Source organism: Pyxicephalus adspersus, chromosome 7 (genome assembly GCF_032062135.1).
Source record: "Pyxicephalus adspersus chromosome 7, UCB_Pads_2.0, whole genome shotgun sequence".
Lineage (NCBI taxonomy): Eukaryota > Metazoa > Chordata > Amphibia > Anura > Pyxicephalidae > Pyxicephalus > Pyxicephalus adspersus.
In genome coordinates, this window is record NC_092864.1 from 63,993,032 (window position 1) to 64,008,570 (window position 15,539).

The 15,539-nt window shown below is 36.2% G+C and overlaps 2 protein-coding genes across 2 annotated transcripts in view; both read left to right on the forward strand.

Moving 5' to 3' along the window:
* ALS2 (alsin Rho guanine nucleotide exchange factor ALS2) overlaps nt 1-10,095 on the forward strand; it is a 39,999-nt gene extending 29,904 nt beyond the window's left edge. The window contains exons 24-27 of the mRNA XM_072419138.1: nt 1,644-1,761; nt 2,327-2,484; nt 9,397-9,609; nt 9,713-10,095. Of these exons, the coding sequence (XP_072275239.1) occupies nt 1,644-1,761; nt 2,327-2,484; nt 9,397-9,609; nt 9,713-9,863 (640 nt within the window). The 3' untranslated portion in view covers nt 9,864-10,095. The remainder of the gene's footprint in view (nt 1-1,643; nt 1,762-2,326; nt 2,485-9,396; nt 9,610-9,712) is intronic.
* Nucleotides 7,604-15,539, forward strand: part of MPP4 (MAGUK p55 scaffold protein 4) — a gene marked incomplete in the record, with an annotated part of 26,767 nt that continues 18,831 nt past the window's right edge. Inside the window, 1 exon segment of the mRNA XM_072419139.1 lies at nt 7,604-7,694.

Sequence of the window (15,539 nt, forward strand, 5' to 3'; positions counted from 1 at the left end):
TGTGAAAGATTTACATGTTGTCCTGGTTATATTGTCTCAGAGCAATCTCTACAAAAATAGCAAACATAATCCACAAAGCACGGCGTGCCTTTCCACAACAAATGTATTTAATTATTTACAGTGAGGGAAAGAAGTATTTGATCCCTGCTGATTTTGTACGTTTGCCCTCTGACAAAGAAATGACCAGTCTATAAGTGTAATGGTAGGTTTATTGTAGCTATAAAAGACAGAATAATACCAAAAGAACCCTCAAAAACCCAATGCTCAAAAGTCAGAGCTTGATGTGCTTTGTAATGAGTGAAAGAAGTATTTGATCCCCTATCAACTAGCAAGATATCAAGCTCCCACATGTGTTCCCTGTATGCAGGTAATGAGCTGAGATTAGGAGCACCCTCTGTAATGAAGTGCTCCTAATCCAAGCTTGTTACATTACCTGTATAAAAGACACCTGTCCACAGAAGCAATCAATCACATTCCAAACTAGCCACCATGGCCAAGACCAAAGAGCTGTCTAAGGATGTCAGGGACAAGATTGTAGACCTTCACAAGGCTGGACTGGGCTACAAGACTATCGCCATACAGCAGTTGTTGCGATAATTCGCAAATGGAGGAAACACTCCGCAAATGGAATTGCAATGATCATAAGAATGGTGACGAAGCAGCCCAGAACTACACAGGTGGAACTTAATAATGATCTCAGGGCAGCTGGGACCATAGTCGCCAAGAAAACAATTGGTATCACACTGCGCCGTGAAGGCCTAAAATCTTGCAGAGCCCACAAGGTCCCCCTGCTCAAGACAGCACATGTACAGGCCCGTCTGCAGCCAATGAACATCTGAGCAATCCAGAGGAGAACTGGGTGAACGTGTTGTGGTCTGATGAGACCAAAATTGAGCTCTTTGGCATGAACTCAACTCGCCGTGTTTGGAAGAGGAGCAATGCTGGCTATGACCCCAAGAACACCATCCCCACCGTCAAACATTGAGGTGGACACATTATGCTTTGGGGGTGTTTTTCTGCTAAGGGGGACGGGACACCTTCACCTCTTCACAGGGACAATGGACGGGGCCATGTACTGTCAAATCTTGGGGAAGCACCTCCTTCCCTCAGCCAGGGCATTGAAAATGGGTGGTGGATGGGTATTCCAGCATGACAATAACCCAAAACACATGGCCAAGGCAACAAAGGAGTGGCTCAAGAAGAAGCACATGAATGTCCTGGAGTGACCTAGCCAGTCTCCAGACTGGTTGATAGGGGATCAAATACTTATTTTACTCATTACAATGCACATCAAGCTCTGACTTTTGACCACTGGGTTTTGAGGGTTCTTTTGCTGTTATTCTGTCTCTCACAGCTACAATAAACCTTCCAATACAATTATAGACTGGTCATTTCCTTGTCAGAGAGCAAACGTACATCAGCAGGGGATCAAATACTTCTTTCCCTCACTGTAGCTCTGAGCATGATTATAGAACCACCAACAGGGTAAGTCTGATCTGGTAAAATCAGCCTATAAAATACCTACCTATCATAATTGTGTATTGATGCCTTATACACATTGTTGAAGTGTTAGAGTGGGTTGACAGTGTTCAAAATGTATCAAACATTACTCTAACCGATTATTATAATCTTTTTATTCACAGTCCAGAACCACTGACCCGATCTCACACACAAACACTTGAGAGTTTGGAGCACATTCCTCAGCATGATGGACCTTTTACTATGGAGAAATACGACAAGATCAAGACTTATTTAATAAATGTAAGCAATTTTTGGATTAAGATGTTAAGTATGGCAATTAGGTGGGGCGGTTTAGTTATAAGACTATTGCATAAATGTTTACCACAATGTTACTGATATTTGACAATACAAATTGAGAACAAATAAAAGTATTAAAAATACGCAAAAGCTTCTAGAACATACTAGTTCTCTAATGATGTGTAGGACCATGGCAGTGCATATCCAGTGGGGGGCACATGATATAGTAAGGTCAGGTTCCCTGGAATAGGGACTTTTTTTTTTTTTTTTTTTGACAAAATGCAGCTCTGGGTTACTATAAAGTGGGAGTCTCAAATGCACAGCATTCCAATTCCCTGCACAATGATATTGTGCCACTGGAGGCTTTGGAGAAGATGGGGGTCCCTTGGCTTTTACCCCAACTGCCAAAAGTAATCACTCAGGTTTCCTCCTCTAAAATTAGCCCAGCAATGTAAAACAATAAATCCTATTTGATTTATTTGATATCTTAGCTGCTATTGTATATTTTTTAGGATAGAACACAATATTGTTCTGTAGTAAATTGTTTGAAACCATTTGCTTTTTCTAGGCTTGTGAAACGCCGATGCATCAACTGGGAAGGCTTGTGGAAACTCTTGTAGCTGTATACAGAATGACTTATGTAGGTGTTGGAGCCAACAGGAGACTCTTACAAGAAGCAGTGAGAGAAATCAAATCCTATCTGAAGCGTATATTTCAGCTGGTGAGGTGAGACATATATGTTGTGTGATTTTTAGATTAGATTGTAAGCTCGATTGTTCAAGGTTTTCTTCTGAGTAATGGGAGATAAGTAACAAACCTGCATACATAACTAGTAAAAACTATTTGTTCTATAGCTCTGTATAATGGTGCATTGTAAATAAAATTTATTAAAACAATCCAAACTCTATTAATCTATAAACACCTACAAGATAGCTTTTGGTAAAGTCACGGATTGATACGTTTTGATTATTCGTTATGTCTTGCTTAACGTTGCTTTTTGCCACATTGAATATGTTAATGATTTGCTATTTATCTTAAAAAAGTTTGTGTTTTTACATTGTTTTCATCCTGTTATATGATCATTAAGTACACTTAAATACTTGTGCAAGGCTGTAATAGGTGAGTTTAGTTATCCTAGTGCCTGAAGCACCTCCAACTAGATCCAGTGGACTGATTTATAAGGTTGGTAATTATGATGTAGAATCCTTAAACTCCACCTAGCATTTCAAAGTTCTTCCTTCTCATAAAATTAGACGTGCACAGACTGGAAATCTCTCTTCATCTTCTTGATAAAGCTTATTACTGGGTCATCCATTTTTAAATCATACATGGTGGTAACGCTCAATTTTTTTTTCTCTTTAAACCGGAAAGTAGAATCTGCATAAAATTTTATTTTTCATTTGTTTAAAATACCTTTTCATCATAGTTTTCCTCTTGGTGCTACTGAACATCGTAAGCCTTTTCAGTGTTCTCCCCAGAAATTTTTTTCAGCCGGGTGGTAGGAAGCTGTAGCCGGGTGGTAAAAAAGGGGGTGTGGCAAAACACGGCAAATTTGCGGTAAGTGCTGGGCACCTAGGATTGGTAACAGGCGGTAAGTGCTAGGCACCTAGGATTGGTAACAGGCGGTAAATGCTGGGCATCTAGGATTGATAACAGGCGGTAAGTGCTGGGCTTTTTCAGAGCTAGAAGTTTTTTAAGCAGCAGTGGTTCCTGGCATGAGGATTGGACAAATATAACCTTACTGCCGGTGTGAATTCAGCCTAACGTCAGATGTGCTCCTGTGTCTATATTTAGGTAAAGTGAACTTTTGTGAAAACATTTTTTTTTCACTTGATTCTTTTATAAAATTAGCCCAGCAGGCCCACGCTAGCTCAGCTTCCACCTCTTCGCCGATGATCACTTGTATGTCCAATGCTGCCTTGCACTGCGCATGCATTAGATTGAACACCTTTTTTACAATATAAGAAATCCTCTGAAGGTGCATGCACACAAGGAGCAGTGCAGAGCCTCTTGGGATATGCGACACAAATATCCCAGGAGGCTGCGCATTTCCCCTTCGGTCTTTACCGAAATGGAAGTGAAGACTGAAGGGGAGAGGTCCTCTACACAAAAGTGTAAAAACAAAAACAAAAAAAACAAAAAACGCACATTTTTCCATTACATAACAAAGTCACTCTTTAATATAATGTTAAAAATGTGGCAATGCTTTAATAGCATCATGCATGTGATATCAGATGGGAACAAGACAGACAGTGACCCCCTCTCACCACTGTCCATATTCTATATAAAAACACTGTCTGTGAAGTTTATCTGCAGTGTGTAATGTCGGCAGCGCAGTGTGATTGCTATGTGAGTGTAAAAGCTGCTTGTCATATTCTGCAGCCTAACAACTCGCTGTGTTCAAACCTTCAGATCTCCTAAACCATTGGTTGTAATAACTTGAAATTTTTAAGGTGTACGTGGAGGCATAGGAAACTGAAACTGTAGGTGCAAGTGGGAGACACTTGTGGTTAAACCTTTTTAAAATGTAATTACTATGGCATTATGAGAACATAACACTCTACCTAGCAAAATGTGCTGCCTGCTCTGTTACACATATCTGTCTGCATCTTACCTGAAACCCCAATTTCTTCAGAGAGGTGCAGGGAAACAAAAATATAGGTGGAAGTGGGAGACACTTGTGGCTATCACCTTTCATCACCATGGCATCATTACAACATAAAAAAAAAAACTGTCTATCACAATGCACTTACTTGTTACACATGACTGTAACCTTCCAACACCTCAACCTCAATAAAATTTAGTGGTCCGAGTTCATTTTCTAATGATGCCATAGTGATGAAGTTTTAGAGGATGTTAGTCACAGATGTTCCCCACTTGTACCTATATTTTTGGTTTCTTACACCTCCCCATTCCCCAATTGAAGTTCAGAATGTTAGATAAGTGGACAGGAATGTGTAACGGGGCAGGGAGGCCATTTTAATGGGCAGAGTGTTTTATGTTCTAATGATGCCGTAGTAATGAGATTGTAAGGGGAGAATGTGCCCGCCACTTGCACCTATATTTTCAGTTGTGTACCCCCACCTCAGATAAATTGGTGTACAAAGAAGAGAAGCAACATTTAAGTAAATTTTAAAACAAGCCATCTCTAGTTGCTTGCATTGTGAAAATTAATTTTTAAACTGCATACAGATGCTAGATTTTTATCTTCTGAGAATATTGTCCATGATCATCTCTGGTTAAACTCTAGCATCTATACAGCTTTAATGTCACAGAGTGATCTGTCCTCGGATCACTGCATGACCTAGGGCTAACTTCTGCTGTTTCTTATGGAGCAGGTTCATTTTAGATAGTCAGTTATTACAAAACACATGAAATATTGGATGAATAGCCAGATGATAGGATTCCAGTGATGAAAATTAGATAGTTGTGAATAGTGATTGTGTAAATGGAATTGAGTGATTTGGAATGGCTAATATGGAAGTAAATTTTTTTTTTTTTTGTAAAATAAACTTGGCTAATGCTAACATAATTACATATGCCATGTACTAATCTTGGATGAATTTGTTTCTCGACAGGCCTGCTATTACCAAATCCAACATGAGAAACTTCACTAGCCACTTTACTAGCCAGGATCCAAATAGACTTGTTTGACATTTTCATGGCATTGTGCTAAAACATGGAGGGACTTGTAAAGAAGATACTGTGGAATATATACAATGCTGCTGTCTTTACTATGAGACCTGACATGGAAGAAAGAAGAATCTCCTTGGGATGATTCTGGTGCTTGTTAAATTATTTCTAATAATAGAACACTGAACAAAATGCTCAGTTTGTGTGCTGTTTTTACTGCGCACACATAGTAACCTAAGAAAAGGTTTATTGAATATTCTTGATGTGTACTGGTCTATAGACTGCAAATACAGATGTTGTCATATTCCAGAAACAGACAAGCAACCAGCTAAACAAGCTGACATAATTATGAATATGGCAAGAAATGTGACCCATTGCTGCTTTTATTATGTCCCCATTGCTGCTTCGATTATGTCCATCGTCGGTGAGCATTGCAGCATGGAGCTACCTGCTGTGATAACCGGGCCTCTTTTGTCAACAGATCCACAATCCTCTTCTTATAGTCCTGACTGTTTTGTATTGCATTGTCCGCATTGGTGTGCAGTGTCATTAACCATACTACATCCACAAGCAGTATTTTTCCAGCTAATGGACTAATGTAATTAGTGTTAACAGTTTTATAAACCATTTTTATTGTATGATAGAATGCAACTAATGTATTCTTTTTTTTAAAAAAAAATAATTTTAATATAATGTCTTAAAAGGTCTACAATATAATGGATACATTTTAATTACAGCAAAGTGCAGAGTACGTTTGTACATTTAAAAAGAAAAAAAAGTAATGCAGTGATTTATGAAATTTGAATTTTAAAAACTGAAAAAAGAAGATAAAAAAAGTAAACTCTTTTGCTCATATATAAATGTATAGGTGCAGAAATTTACCATTACCCACCGGTTTACAAATGAGGATGCAGGAAGACGTACTGCAGAGATCCATTTAATATGCATTGCCACATTGGAATGTGGAAAGTGAAGGAGTGGTCACTTACCAACCAACCCGATTTATCAGATATACACTGACCGGTTGGAGAAGGGCCTTTTCCTCCACACTTGTAATATTATGGCGATTTTAAACCAAAGGTGTTTTAGGAAGCAAACCTGAAGATTTTTAAGTAACATGCACGGTTTCCACCAAGCACATCTTTTCTCTTCTAACTTGTAAAAAAACAGTATATTCCATTTTTACAACGGGGACTCAAAACTCTCAAGCATACAACTAATTTATATGTGACAAATGTACCAATGATTTCTGCCCTTGCGGGTGGTTTTGTTATATATAAAATATATCTGTTTACATAAAACTTTTTCATTGAAGGTGATTTTTAGGAAAAGGAAACTTCAGCTGAATGACTACTATTTTCAGTAACTTGAATGAAAGCCTTGTTTTGTTCATGCAGGACACTGCACAAGGTTTGCTTTATTATTATTATTATTACACAGTATTTATATAGCACCAACATATTAAGCAGCACTGTACAAAGTCCATAATCATGTCACTAACTGTCCTTCAAAGGGGCTCACAATCTAATGTCTCTACCAAAGTCATATGTCATTAATACAGTCTAAGGTCAATTTTGGGAGGAAGCCGATTAACCTATAACTGAATGTTTTTGGAATGTGGAAGGAAATCGGAGTACCCGGAGTAAACCCACACAAACACGGGGAGAACCTGCAAACTCCATGCAGATCGTGTCCTGGCTGAGATTCGAAAATGGGACCCAAAGCTGCAAAGGCCGGAGCTTTAACCACTGAGCCACCATGCGTATGATTTTAGGTTCCTGACCAGGATAGAAGGTACTCCTCACTCTCTCTATACTTATAAAAGAAAGTGATCTTTCCAATGACATAGTCCTAGTTTTATGACCATACCTTGAAGTTGTTTCAGCTTTACATTGCACAAAAGCTGCAGTGATTAGAAATACCAACAATATAATTGCAGCTTTGATGGCCAGTGTTTATGCTGATCTCCACTGCTAGTAGACTGGGGAGTATTAAGTAGACATTAACATCAATGTCAAAATACATTGGAACCCTGGGGGAAGAATACTGGAAGGGCTGCCAGTAAGATCATGCAGATGAATTCGTAAATGACCTGTTCAGAGAATTACGCCTACTACATTTCTGGCATAAGCTGGTTAGTATTTAAAAAAAAAATGTGGCACTGGGGCTTTAAACAAAGCTGATTAAGTCTTCCCTGCATAGTTGTTGGTAGAAGAGGATGTGATGGGATTAGCCAGGTTGCTGCTAGGAACACACAGGTCTGTATGAAGATGGAGTGACACACCGTCTCATCTTGCATCCAGGTGAGAATATAAATCTCAGCCCTTATTTACAGCAAAGCACAACACACCAGCAGTGCTACTCGGCATAACCTACAAATACAGCTATTTTTTTTAAGTAGATGGAGGATTATCTGAAGTCCCTGAACATTAGAAACTGATAGATGTAGACAGCATATTTGCAGCATTGGTAGGCTAATTAGCAGCTCCTGAAGCTGAATTGACAATGGTTTTAAATTACAAAATGATTTTATTGAAATTCTGAGCATACATAAGATCTGTGTTTATTTATTGCAGATAAACATTACGTCTGATGTAATTTGTCTTTTACATCGCTAGGTGATGGCAACTCTCCAAAAGAAACAATACCAATGTATATATGTGTACATTAAATGGTTTTAACTTTCTAGTCACTTCAATGTAATAGATGGGCCAAATTATTTAAATGTCACAATCTCCTCAACATATAAAAAGTGTGTACCACATTTATAAGATTTAGGTGATATAGTCAATGGGGGGTGATTCTTGATCGTCAGTTCTTGCTATTCGTAAGGCTAATAGGCAAGCTGTTGTCAAAAAACTATGGAAACTGCTATGGGGACCCAGTAATGTTTTTTAAAAGAATGTCATACAGTGAGGAATAGATCTTTTTACCATGCAGCTTCATGGCAAATTGAAAATTAAACACATTATATAATTTATAGTTTTATGGGGTGCCATAACACTGTACATGGATCTTCAGAACACCATGAATTTTTACGGACAGACTCAATGACTATTTGACATAGCTGGCTGTCAAATAGACTTTTTTTTCCTTTGCTTATAGATAGCAACAGAACCCTTAATTTAAAGGCTTTTGTTTAGGTAATTTTAACAACACATGGAGCAGAATTTTTGTCAAGCCATAATAAGGCTTCTTTGATTTAAGAGATAGAAATTAGCCAGCAGTTCATTGAGGTTGTCCCTGTTCTCACTAATGTAAACTGTTCTACAATTTTGATCAAATTTTATATTTTACAACTGTAAAAACTGGCCAGCGGTAGGATAGATTAAGTAACAATAAGCTAAAATTTAGACACAAGCATAAGGCGATGCTACAGATGTGTAAAGGTTGTCAGCAGCAGGACAGTTTTATTAAACAAGAATAGGTGGAGGTTAGAGTTAGGTCCAATAAGAGGAGGTTAGATCATTCAGATAATCAACTCTGATGTTTTGTAAAATTGGCAAGATCAGCTATAATAGACTGAATTGCAGAGACATAGCATGTATTTTCATAGGAAAATAGGAGTGTGAGCCTACAAATGCTACAGCTGTGAAAAAAATGACCAGTGGCAGGGCAGTTTTAATTTTTAAAAAATTGGATATAGTTTACAATGAACAGGCATGATTTTGTATATAATATAATAAAAGCATTACCCTTCAGGTTATATAGTTGTGTACAAATTTGTAGTACAGCTAATAAAGACTAATAAAGTAGTAGTAAAGACTAATTTGTCTATTCTTTATATTTTTACTATGGGTATATTGTGGTGCAGGGAATGTGTGTGACATAATGGGTATGCGTTTAGGTTGAACACATTTATTTCTTATAAACATGGTATAATTGTATAAAATCCCTACTGATCTAAATAAAAAATAATATACCCCCAAAACAAATTAAAATCCAAAAATACCCGTCCTAAAATAAAATCTCATTGTTATATTAAGCAGAAGGGTTTTTTAAAAGTGACTTCAATATTGAACTTGTCTCCGGCTGGTATAATAATTTCTTACTTTTTTTGCCTCTTAGCACTACATTCACACCATCAGATAAACTTAAAGTAATTCAACAAACCTTTGAGGAGATTACACAGGAAGCTCAAGAGGTCCACAAGGAAGGTTTCCTGTGGTCCATGGATGAGCTGTTCCCTGTATTTCTTTATGTGGTTCTGAGAGCCAGGTAGGTCTAATGCTTACTATAATCCACTTACTAGTGCTTTTGATAAAAAAAATTATATATAAAAAGTCATAGTTACCAGTGTTTCTCGTTTACATTTGCACAGAATAAGGAATCTGGGATCCGAAGTTCATCTAATAGAAGATCTCATGGATCCATATTTACAACATGGAGAACAAGGGATAATGTTTACTACATTAAAGGTGCGATGTTATGAAAAAATATTAACTAACACTTTCAACATCCATGTTAGCTGAAATAATTTACAAATAACTACTGTTTACATGTATGTAACTTTCTTTTTTTTTTTAACAGGTTAAACACATTTTCTGTAATATCAATCTAGCACTGAAAGCCTAAAAGTAAAGAGATAAACCCTATTGAACATAGAATGCAAAAATTAATATATGAATGAATGAGTCTTAACCTTTCTCTATCAAACAAAAGGCTTTACATACTCTTAAAGATTTTAAAGTATTAAAAAAAAATAACTACTCATAAAATAACTACTGATAAAACTATCTATTAAGGGATAAATGAAAGTATCCCTTTCATTTATCCCTTAAGGAAAAACTGTGATAGAAGAAATAGTCTCAACAAACTGGACTTTTCATTGGGTCAAACAGTAAGATATACTGAAGTATGCTTTTGTCTGTCTATGTCATGGACAGTCCTTCTGCTATTTAGAGGTCATTTTATATTTAGAGGGTGATTGCTGTTTAATGTTTTCTTTGGCCTGCTTTACAGCATTATAAGTTAAAGCGCATCTGTGCCAAGACTACATTTAACATATTTACATATTATTACCCGACATTTAAGTAAATTTTAAAACAAGCCATCTCTAGTTGCTTGCATTGTGAAAATTAATTTTTAAACTGCATACAGATGCTAGATTTTTATCTTCTGAGAATATTGTCCATGATCATCTCTGGTTAAACTCTAGCATCTATACAGCTTTAATGTCACAGAGTGATCTGTCCTCGGATCACTGCATGACCCTTACTTTGCTTTCCTTACTCTCTAGTCAACCTGATTAGAATACGGAAAGGAATTCTTGTGTAAGCTTCAAGCCACTCTAGGTAAAGCTAGCATAGAACTAAAGACTTTCTCCCTGCATCCAATTCCCAGGCACCAGTGAGGAAAGGTATCCCATTCTATTCAATACTGTGTATTGCCTAATGTTGCCACCTGGCTGCTATTTTACTGCCTGATTTTGCCAATTTGTTGGATAAGGAAAAAGTATTATTGGAGAAGCTACATTAAATGAAATCTGTTGATTTTCCATACACCCTATGTGTATGGAAAATCAAAAGATTTCATTTAATGTAGCCTCTCCAATAATACTTTTCCTTGTTGCTGACCTCCTGGTAAATAAAAACTATTCTGCCAATCATCTGGCTTTGGTACTTTTGAGTCACTGACCTGTAACAAATATGCAGCTAATCTAGTCAGAAATCTGCATCTGTAGACTTGTTATAGGTCAGGAAATCCAGCAATTGATTCCTCGATACCTCCATTTCCATTTTGCTCTCATGCCTTGTGTATTTCTAAACACAGCAAGTATGACTTTAGGTAACCCCTGCAGGACTATGTGCTATTAAAATTGAATATTTTACCTTGTGTATTCAGTTACATTTTTGCAATAACTTTTATTGCTCCTGGTGAGGGTACACTGTTTTACACACACACACACACACACACACACACACACACACACACACACTAAACGAGTGCAAATTCCAAAGATGCAGACCAGCCATGTTAAAATGAATAGGATTTCATCCTGAAAAGAAGCAAATTTGTGCAGAACAATAGATTATTGTGAATAGATCTTCTTGGTTGAACTGACTTTGTGGTTGTTTTATTATGTGATATACTTGGACTGAGTTCTGAGTGACTGTGGAACATAAAGAACCACATCCTATGTACTCATCCATACTGGCAATAAAAGCACTTGAAAGAGCCAAGGCACATGTTATTCACATCAGTGTGGTAAATATATCTTTTAATTGGAAACAAGATTCACAGTTTAAATAGGCCTGTTACCATTTGTTTTCAATGTAGGTATAATAGGCTGCCATGTGCATCCTAGACAGTCTTTATTACATGTTGCCTTTTTTTACACTGGGTCAGAAAATCCTATAGCAAATAGAAGCATCTGTATATTTACCTTTTCTTGTGGTCTGTGTCTTAAAATGTCACCACAATGCTGCTTCCTAACCAATTCTAGTGTTAAACTGGTTGTAGGAGTCAAATATCTGTTTTCCCTGTCGCTCATAGTGGTTCTTGCCACTGGCTTGTATGATTTGTAATGACATGAGTTAGTGGGAAGAAACTCTCCGTGCAGCAGAATTTACACACTCAGAAGTGTTGAATGCTTGGCTGGAGAGAAGAATCACAAAAGAGTTTAAATACTTGGTCATCATAAAGGTAAGTATACCTCATATTCATTATGTATTGCCATTTGTGTTTTTGACTTTAGGAGATGCCCTTTGTTTTTCTGTTTTCTTACCCCAGAAAGTGTAATTTGACCTGGAAATTTAGTATTTTTCCATCCTGCACAATATTTTCATTGGGCATATTTGTCAATAAATTAAAACAAAATAACTCTATTTATATAAAATATATTATTTTAACTATATTTATATATATATATTGGGGGTGCCTAATTAGCTTAATGTGCATTACTGAAATGTAAAACTTTTTATACATATTGATAATATGGGTAAAATGATCATGCGTTCACTGTAACCATGGCATGTTAATCATACTTGGAAAGTGAGCAAATCATACATTTTGTTTTGTAATTGCAGTATAGGAAAACATTAAAGACCAAATGTATATAACAATTTAAAAACATAAAAAAGTAGTGCAAAAAGCACAGTACTGTTACACATTTCATTGAATGGACTCAAATTTGTGTTTGCTATGAGTTGCTATTTCGACTTAATAAATACATCTTTTGCTGCAAACCTCAACATCCTGTTTTATCCTCTTATGTCGGTAATGGTCTGAAAGAAAAACAGAATAATGTATACATGTGTGGGGGTCAAGGATTTTTAATAAGATATATATGTATATAAACAATGTAGAGCAATACAAAGTATGCCCTTGCAATTGTGTTTATATTATATGTCAATTGGCATTTTTTTATACTTGGTGCAAGGGGATTTGCACAGCACATCAATTTTGTACAAAATATAGTACTTGCACGTGCATGCATAAATATGTATGTATTTCCTATTTTCTCTCAATTTCATAGTTAATTGCATTGTTTGTATACATTTATTGGCTTTTTAGTAAATCTAAATAAAATAATTTTATGCATTTTAGCTCTCCATATACAAAGGATAGCAGAACCTCTGCACAGAGATTGCTGCATTTACACGGAGCAAGGGGCCCACTCTGTAGAATGCTGGCAGGGACAGTCTTTTTGGAAGGCTATTGCTTGTTTTTGGTATGATATATCAGGAATGTGTTTTGCTGAATCACCTATGACTATACAAGGTAAAGCATAAAGACACCATTCTCAACCCATAGGACAAAGAAGGAAAAGTAGAGAATTCCTGGCAATAATACACTTAAAAGTACAAATTTTTATCGAAATTCTTTCAAACATATTTACAAAACATAACAAATATGTAAAAAAAAGTGCCCGCATTTGGGCATGATGTGGTCACTATCAGATTGTGTCGGTGATCAACACATATATTCAATTTCCCAACGCATTTCGTGTCGAAGCCGCTTCTTCAGGGGATAGAAAGCAACATAACAGATAACACTGTACATGGATCTTCAGAACACCATGAATTTTTACGGACAGACTCAATGACTATTTGACATAGCTGGCTGTCAAATAGACTTTTTTTTTTCCTTTGCTTATAGACAGCAACACACCCTTAATTTAAAGGCTTTTGTTTAGGTAATTTTAACAACACATGGAGCAGAATTTTTGTCAAGCCATAATAAGGCTTCTTTGACTTAAGAGATAGTAATTAGCCAGCAGTTCATTGAGGCTGTCCCTGTTCTCACTAATGTGAACTGTTCTACAATTTTGATCAAATTTTATATTTTACAACTGGAAAAACTGGCCAGCGGTGGGATAGATTAAGTAACAATAGGCTAAAATTTAGACACAAGCATAAGCCGTTGCTACAGATGTGTAAAGGTTGTCAGCAGCAGGACAGTTTTATTAAACAAGAATAGGTGAAATGCAATAAGAGGAGGTTAGATCATTCAGATAATCAACTCTGATGTTTTGTAAAATTGGCAAGATCAGCTATAATGGACTGAATTGCAGAGACATAGCATGTTTTTCCATAGGAAAATAGGAGTGTGAGCCTACAAATGATACAGCTGTGAAAAAAATGACCAGTGGCAGGGCAGTTTTAATTTTTTAAAAATTGGATTAAGTTTACAATGAACAGGCATGATTTTGTATATAATATAATAAAAGCATTACCCTTCAGGTTATATAGTTATGTACAAATTTCTAGTACAGCTTTGATAAGACTAATTTGTCTATCCTTTATGTTTTTACTATGGGGATATGTATGTTGTTTAAGGTTAGCTTGGAGTTGTAAAGGCCTTTAGCATTCTAGTGTATTGTTTTTATAAACAATATATATTACATTTTCATTCTGTGAAAAGCCTTTAATCAATCTGTCCAAACTGAAATGGGCAAATGTCCTGGAAACTTGAGAAATCAAAAAGTAGAAATAATCTGTACTTTAATGTTCTTGAAATGTGTTCGGTAGGTATGAGTAAATGAACTGAGAATTGTATTACAAGGGTTTAGGTCTTTGTAAATGTATAGGTTTTCACTTTTTTACTAATATATGTTGTTGGGACCTAAAGCCAAACTTTTTCATAGCCGACCAATAGCAAAGAGTTTACTTACATAAATATTTACAAAGTCTTCACACTTTGAAGTACACTTCTCAGTATTTTTTTTTTATTTTATTTTTTATTAAATCATTTTTTACATAAGGGGAAGAAACTTAGAGGGACAACAAATAGAAGGGTAAACCAGAGAAAGAACCGTATCAATTTAGGGTCACACTGAAAGGGTACAGAGAATGTTCATCAAAAACAGCACAGGTGTAAGTCTAGTCTAGCTAAGCTAGGACAGGCAAGTCTACCTTTGAGGAATCCTGTTCAAGCCATGGGAAAGTTATGATGTTCCTTCTTGTCTTGTTATTATAAGTCTGTGCAATAATATCGTCCCCAGGTTAGCATCTTCTGTTTATTATTATAAGAGGTCAAAGTAAATACAGTGCCTAGCATTAAAACCAGCATGAAAAATGGAGAACTCATTGGAGGGGGTGAGGTGAGAAGGCTACTTAGGTTCAGTTTGAAGTTGTTAATCTAAGATTTGAGTATAGTGAACATCCCAATCTCCCCATATCCATTTGTCTAACTTATTGTGTAGCAGCGCAGTAAGAGATTCCATTAGGCACACATCTTGTATACCTGTGGAGGTCTTCAATAGAAGGAGGAAGAGTGGACTTCTATTTAGTAAAGATAAGAGTATGGACAGCTTCTAGGATATGGGGTCTGTTTAACTTTTTAAGTATCGTACATTAAAATACTTGCGCTCATCTTTAGCTTTTTGGGTTTGGGTTTTGCCCATTTCATTTTGTATGCCACAAATAAACACGCACTTTTTGTTAAAATAATTACTATTAGAATTGTTTAAAAATAGACCCCTAAGTGTTAAGAAGATTACACTTGGAGAAGAGAAGGATCAGTAATTAACATTTCCAATGTGTGTCTCCTAACTTTTGTTAGACTGTGCATAAGAAAAATGTATAATATTAGCAAGTAAAAACATTCATAAAGCAGGTGAATGAGAGCAACATATAGTAAATTTGACCATTTTTGGCTCTATTGTTTTTTGTTTTAAATGAAGATATTTTTTTTATTTTATGTAA